At 36.5% G+C, this 7,778-nt stretch overlaps 1 protein-coding gene across 1 annotated transcript; it reads right to left on the bottom strand.

Moving 5' to 3' along the window:
• Positions 1 to 4,977: 4,977 nt before the first annotated feature.
• Positions 4,978 to 5,532, bottom strand: LOC145116135 (uncharacterized). Its single transcript, XM_079052490.1, has one exon. The coding sequence runs from the start codon at positions 5,530 to 5,532 to the stop codon at positions 4,978 to 4,980; it is 555 nt and encodes a 184-aa protein (XP_078908616.1).
• Between the last annotated feature and the right edge of the window lie 2,246 nt (positions 5,533 to 7,778).

The following is a 7,778-nucleotide window of genomic DNA, read 5'->3' as shown; positions in this document are numbered from 1 at the left end:
AGGTCTAGGCCTTTTAGGTGATTAGGGTAATATAATCTTTTGATGTTAATGCATGGTTTTTGTAAGGCTATAGGCCTTTTTGTTCTTAAATATAATGGTTGATTTTCTTTTCGTCTTTCTTCGTTTCCTGCATAATACAATATTAAGGTCTTTGCACGATTAAGATCCTGAAAATAAAACGAACTGATAATGATTAGTTAAAAAATAACAATAACTGATTCTAAAAGTTTCTCTTAGAAGTTTAGCGATTAACTCGCAACTCATAAGAGTTTTTTAATACGCTTGAATACTTTCGTGAAGATATCATAATAGCGAATTATTCAGAATTGACGAGAGTTTATATGTCAGTGATCGGTTTAGGATCCTATGTAGGTTCCCATTTTATCGATTGGATCGGTGCGGAAGAATATTACCAAGAAGATAATCGTAAGAACATGATGAACAATATATGTGAGTAAAACTATAGTAGATAAATAGAGATATATAAAATATTACAAGAACACTCATGGGTTGGGAGAGATAACTCTCCCATGGTGGGAGAGATCCCACCACACTCTCTCTAATCTACAAAGTCTACATAGTGCACTTTTACTTAACAAATTACCATCACCTCCACTTTATATACTAGTGAAGGGAATATGCTTTTCATACAAGGGAATATTCTAAAAGGCAGAACATCCGACAGGCAGGTCCGATGGGTCTGGTGCTGAAGTGTCTCGGAAAAGCTGAAGTTGTCGTGATCTGTAAATCTGGCAATGGAATCTCTAGCATCAAAGAACAAACAGAGAAACCCCAATCTCTGAATAAAAGTATGAAATCCCAATCTTTGAATGTGACCAGTCCTCAACAACTAATCATGTTCACAGTCTCCCCCTCAACTGTAGAACCGAAGAGCACAATCTCGAATCACACAACGTCCTCAATATTCCGAAATCGAATGATAATGCACCAAATAATCTCTGAATAATAACCTGCTGAAAATGTGAAGCATCCAAAAGTGAAGTCCGAATAATAAATAATATGAATCGAAGACAGGGTCTAGCAATGCCAAAAATTTGATCGGAAGATCAAAAATAAGTGCCACGCCGCATCACTAAAATAATAATCGTCTTCAAAATATCGCAAATCCAAACTCGAGCAATGATAAGATCTGAACCGGATGCAAACACAAAGGAGACATCCCAAAGTTTAGAGTCTGAAGATAAATAATCATAATCCGAAGAACATCAAGTAATGCCAAAAATTCGATCTATGAGGACCAAAAATCAGTGCCACATCACACTACAAAATGAATCTTCGTCTTCAAATGTCTCTAACGTCAAAACTCCAATAATAAACCAGAATGGATGCTCATGATTCTCCCCTATTTTTGATCGACCATGCAATAAAGATCAAAAATAATTATGAAACCGGGCCAGAGAATATGTCGGATATGATGGAGCATCGCACGCTCCCCCTTGATGTGAGCATCTACCCGTAAAAACGAGGATATTATTCTTTGGTCATGGGTAGTCTTGGTGATGTATTGCCGAACTGAACAAACACTGTAGAATATGTATGATAAACTCGCTGCTGAAAAATCATAATGCTGAACCGAAGTAATGCCGAAAACCGAAATGCAAACCCGAACTCCCAAATGATGGTACGAAACCATATATAAATAGTCCGAAGGGAGTAAAAATGTGAGTAGCTCGGTAGAAGTGAGACACAAAAATAATTATCTCTGAACCAACTGTGTCGTCACTCATAATCAGCATGATGAATGAAGTCTTGAACCATAGGGCTAAAATTGGTGTTAAAAAAATTGGTTTTAATAAAAAAAATTGGTTTTTTAAAAAAATAATGGGTGTTAAATAAAATTAATTGGTTTAAAAAAAATAAATTGGTTATATTAAAAAAAACATGAAAAGAAATGGGTTAGGGGTGGATCCATAATGACAATGAATTCACTTAGGAAAATGAGTTAAGCTGAAAAAGGCAAGGAGTGGAAAAGGTTAGGAGTGAAAAAAAGTTAGGAGAGGAAATTCAGGAGTGAAAAAAAATAGGGTCAGGAATGAAAAAAAATGGTAAAGGTCCGAAATGGATTTTGAAAAAGAGGTCCGATTTTTTTTTTTTTAATTCCGAAAATTTTGAGTCCGGAATGGAAGGGTGAGGCCGAAATTTTTTTTTTTAATTTAAAATTCCGGAATAGGTTTTAAAATAAAAGGGTAAAATGGGTTTGAAAAAAAATTGTCCGGAATGAAAAAGTTTCTGAGTTCTAAATTGGTTCCGGAAGGGCTGTTTGAGTCCGAAACTGCTATTGGCTTCGGAAATAAAAGACAAGTGGATGGGTCGAGTCCGGAAGCAAATGTTTCATTCTTGAGTGTGCATGCATTAACCGACAAAAGTAATTTAAAGGTGACAGGCACATTAAATGTAGAGAGAGAGACCTGATAGCATGTGACGCTTGTGAGTGGTGGCGTGTGGCAGGAGAAATCGGCTGCCTCGAGGAATGTATTGGTCAAAAATCTCTAGCAGCTGTTTGATGTGGGACCCAGCTGTACTCAAACATCTTGCCAGCTAATGAGACAAAAATAGATTTCCAACAGCCATTTGAAGTGGGACATGCTTCGCTGACGTGTCGCTGATGGAATGGAGAGTGTGAGATACACTCGCTGAAGCTGAGAATTGGCTTGATATTGGCGTGAAACTTTAATGCATTGTTTGACTTTTAAATTGGTGCATGCCTGAAGTATTGAGTGAACAGATGGTTGGGCACGTGACTATCTTCCACATTGAATACACAAACTGTAGGTGGGACCCAGCAGGAGACGTGTCAAAAACGGATTGGAGTGTGCATGTCACGCGCTGAATGAAGACTTGTTGTATAGCTATTTCAAGCGTGATGACCAATCATATCTCCGATTAAAACAAGCCAATTAGAATGTGCACGTAAATAAAAAGGACTTGAACGGGTATCTTGTCCGGTTCCAACATTTCCCAATATTCTTCCCAAAATCAATTTCATCTCCTGAAAGTATCTTCATAGCTCTTTTTCATTTCGGAAAATCTTATCCACAACTCATTTTCATCTCTAAAAAAATCACATACTTCGAATCCATGACCAACTGTTCAATCTCTTACCCCAAAATCATATTTTTGTCTTTTTCTAAACACCTTTTTGCATGGGATAAAAAGATCAAACACCACCTTTATAACATGAGACTTCATCTTCTTCAGCAAACATATTTTTCTTTTCATAAACTCAAATTCAACAGCAGCAAAAATTTATTGAACAGTAGCAGCAAAATTTTTATTTTTCTAACAACATCACCAGTAAAATAGTAAATAACTCACAGAAAAATTTGCAGTTGCGAAGGCTGAGAAATTCTTCAAGAATGACGAAAATCTTCAAGATAATAAACCAATCGGGATCGTTCCCTTGAAATAATCGTGAGATCTTCAAGGTCTCGCTCTGATACAACTTGTAGGTTCCCATTTTGTCGATTGGATCGGTGCGGAAGATATTACCAAGAAGATAGTCGTATATGAATATGAAGAACAAGATATGTGAGTAAAACTGTAGTAGATAAGTAGAGAGATATAAAATATAACAAGAACACTCATGTTTTGGGAGAGATAACTCTCCCTTGGTGGGAGAGATCCCACCACACTCTCTCTACTCTAAATGTCTACATAGTGCACTCTTATAATAAAATGACCACCACCTCCACTTTATATACTAGTGGAGAGAATATGATTTTTATACAAGGGAATATTCTAACCTAATAAACACTCAACATTGTAGAGCATTTTCATGCACCAACATCCTAGATTTTAAAACTTCAAAGTTAAGGAAAGATAGAACTTGATTGTCTTCGGGTTTCTCCTTAAGTCTTTGAGAGTTTACTTAGTTTTAGAATTTACTGAGGATAAATTCCAACTTAGGAGAGAACTTTGGTTCAATGTTGGGAGTGAGGTTCCTTACTAAAGAAGGTCGATGAGGATCCTTAAAGGCGAGGATCCTTACCGTCAAAGATCCTACAAGATAAAGATCTTGGATCTTCTAATGGAAGTTTCCCCTTAGGATAATCCTGTTTGGAAAATAGATAACACGTCAATGTTATATTCTGTGGAGGATCCCTATATAATTCATTGGGTAGGTAACATGAAAATGCTACAATCTACTCGGATTTTATGGGGAACATTCCCAACATGTGACAACATGAAGTTGGTATAGGTCTTGTGTAATTTCTAGGGAAAATCTGAATCTTTGATAACATGATAATGTTATAAGCCTTAACTAGTTACTGGGGTAAAATCCCGATAACATGAAAATGTTATAATCCTTAAGTAATCACTGGGGTAGGATCCCGATTTCTGGATAACATGAAAATGTTATAAACAATAAGGATCTCAACTTGTGTTCAAGGATAAGAGGGTTGCCAAGCCACTGAATCGTGAAATGATCCCCTTATCCATATCCGATAGTTAGATATCATGCGTCTAAGCGAGGTGTATAAACCTTAGTTTGTGTGAAAGAGGTAATTAGCTCTTTAAACCTTAGAGGGGATTAAGTACCCTTAGGCGTAGGAGAGATGATCAGTCTCTAGCTTGTGTACATGATAGTTTAGGGGTTATATTGTTAAATATAATAGAGTTTACCAAGTATTGGGATCTTTATGCGTCAAGATCCTTGTGCTTCGGGGTGTTGAAATTTGAGGATCCGGTCGTTTCGGGAATCTGATTATGAGGATCCCGATGTTTCAGGATCTTCACTCTTGAGGATCCTCAAATGTATGTTGTTCTGCATAGCAAATGTTAGCTAAGGGTGGGCGTTAGTCTAGCTAATGACCCTATGATGCTTAAGTAAGTAATGTGTTCAAGGAGAAAATCAGTAATAATAAAAGTTTTAAGGTAAAGGGCATGTGTAACTTGGTTTTGTTGTGGATCATTTGATCCTACTTACATGTAGTATGCTTTAAGGTGTATGACATTCTAGGATCTTGACAGAATGTCTCCTTCGAGATTTGCTAGCCAGTATCCTCCTTTTCCTGCTTCAACATCTACAAGATACGGTCCTTCGCATTTGGGAGCCAATTTTCCTGCACTAGGATCCTTGGTGTTTTGGAATGTTTTCCTTAATACTAAGTCTCCTATTTGAAACCTTCTGACCCTTATATTCCTATTGTAAGCCTTGGTGATTCTTTGTTGGTGGGCAGCAATGTGTATTTTGGCAAGATCCCTAAGCTCGTCAATCGTGTCAAGATCCTGTGCTAGGATCCTGTCATTATTATCTTGGTCTTGCAGCAAGTATCTTGCCGTTGGGATCACTACTTTAGTGGGGATTAGTGCTTCTGTCCCAAACACCAAGGAATAGGGGGTCTGACCTGTGGCCACTTTGGAAGTGGTTCTATCTGCCCATAAAACGAAAGGAAGTTCTTCTACCCATCTTCCCTTCTTTTTGTCCAGCCTTTTCTTCAAATTATTGACTATGATTTTGTTGTTGGACTCCGCTTGACCATTACCTTGGGGATGAACAGGAGTGGACATTATCATTTTGATCCCCCAGCTTGTGCAAAAGTCTCTTGTTCTTTTGCTAATAAATTGGGATCCATTGTCGCATATGATCTTAGTGGGGATCCCGAACCTGGTCAAGATATTACGTTTAATGAACGATACTACCTCTTTGTCTCTTACCTGGACGAAACCTTCATCTTTGATCCATTTGGAGAAGTAATCAATCATCACCAACATGACGACTTTTCCTCCTGGGGCTACTGGTAATTTTCCTACAATATCCATCCCCCATTTCTGTTGGATTAGGTGTCTAAGCCCATAACTATTTTGCTATGTACTTGACCCGATTATGAGCATGGTCCTTTTGGGTTGCCTTCACCTTAGCAACTGATAGGATAAATTATGGAGAAAGAGGATTAATTGTGATTTATTAATATATTATGTGAATGATATATTAAAAGAGAAATCATATGGTTTATTTAATATTGATGAAGAATTAATTTAGAATTAGTTTTGTGGTCAAAAGAGATTAATTAAATCAAGGGGACTGATACTGTAATTATAAGAAAGTTACAAAGTTAGGCTTAGGATCCATAAGGAAGCAATGGACGAATTCTATATGGGAGTCCATATAGAAATCGTCCAAGGGGCCTTCTGGAAGGATCATTTGGGCTGCTTAAGGACTAAGCTATATAAGGAACCCTTGGGCATGCCAAAATCGGCAACTAGAAACCCTAGAAGGATTCCATAGCCAATTTTGAGCCTCTCCTCTCTCTCTTGTTCTTTCTTGTTGCTAGTGGTGTTTGTGACTCCATTTGAGGTGCAACACTTGGGACACTAAGCTTTCATAAGTCAAGATCAAGAAGGATTGTGATTGTTATTGCTATATAACAATCAAGGTAATGTTTCTAATCCTAATCCTATGTCAATTTCGATAATAGTATGTTAGATCTAGGGTTTATTGCTTTGGTATTCAATGTTGTATGTTCAAATTAGAAAAACCTAGATCAAAGCAATTAGGGTTGCATGAACACCATAGGATTGATGTTATGCTCATAATCCATCAATGGTATCAGAGTCTAGGTCGTTTTTCTAGTTGAATAGATGCAAAGGTGAACTGCCAAAGGATCAAAAAGTCAAATTTTTGCTGTCTATGATGCCGACTCGGCGAGTCCATCAGTGGACTCAGCGAGTTGCATGAACTCGGCGAGTCCATCAGTGGACTCGGCGAGTCCAGGGTGCTGTTGACGGGATTTTCGATTTTTTGAGCATATTTTGTTAAGGATCATTACCAAAACTTGTTTTTATTGCCTAAAATCGATATTTTATGTTTGGAATGATTATACTTATCAAAATTAATGGTTTTGGTTAAATAGGGATAATATAGGATTATTATGATTCAAATATTTGACCTAGTAAGTTTGAAAAGTTTCAATTTACACCCTTTAGGTTTTATAGTTTAAAATTGAACTTAAAAGTTTTAGTTTCTGAAATTTAAATAGTTAAACGCTAATATTTTGAAAGATTTCAAAATTTGTCCTCAAGTTTTGGAATTTAAAATTTAATTAAAAGGTATTAATTTTGAAATATTGAATTCTAAAACCCTAGTATTTTGAAAAGTTCAAATTACATCCTTATGGTTTTATTAAGTTAATTAAGTGTTTAATTAAAAGAGATAATTAATAAATCCATAAGTATATGGTTGAAGTTTAATCAAATTAAAAGTCTAATTTATTAATAGATTAAACCACCTAGTATTTTAAAAGTGTAAAATATACCCTTATACTATATAAAATTAAAAGTTTAATCTTATATATGTATAAGTAATGTCAGTCTTACCGTTAGTAGGCCTCATTCACGAAGCTGGTCTATAAGGGGTGTTTAAGGAAATTGCCTATAAAATGGCGATTGAATGGGTATCCACTCTTACCCACCGCACTCTTGACTAGTGGAGGGTCGTTAGCCGAACGGGTAGGATAGGACACAACCTTCCATTATAAATATAATGAAATAAAAAGTAACTAAACACTTTTATAAATTCCCAAATCTTAGTTACTTTAGGAAAAATGTGGAGTTGATGCTAATCCATGAAATTGAACATTGCACCTTGTTTGTCGTTAGTGGAGCGTGTGTGGTTAACCGGCACACTAATATGAGACCAATGAAGGATGGCAATGGGTAGCTCATAGATTATCATAGATCAATGGAGCGTGTGTGGTTAACCGGCACATTGATTAGGTGATAGACATCTTCGAGAGTACCAAGCTAATTTGCATGGT

Source organism: Lactuca virosa, chromosome 1 (genome assembly GCF_052849685.1).
Source record: "Lactuca virosa cultivar CGN04683 chromosome 1, Lactuca_virosa_CGN04683_v6, whole genome shotgun sequence".
In the NCBI taxonomy this organism is placed as follows: Eukaryota; Viridiplantae; Streptophyta; class Magnoliopsida; order Asterales; family Asteraceae; genus Lactuca; species Lactuca virosa.
This window is presented reverse-complemented; position numbering and strand designations above follow the sequence as displayed.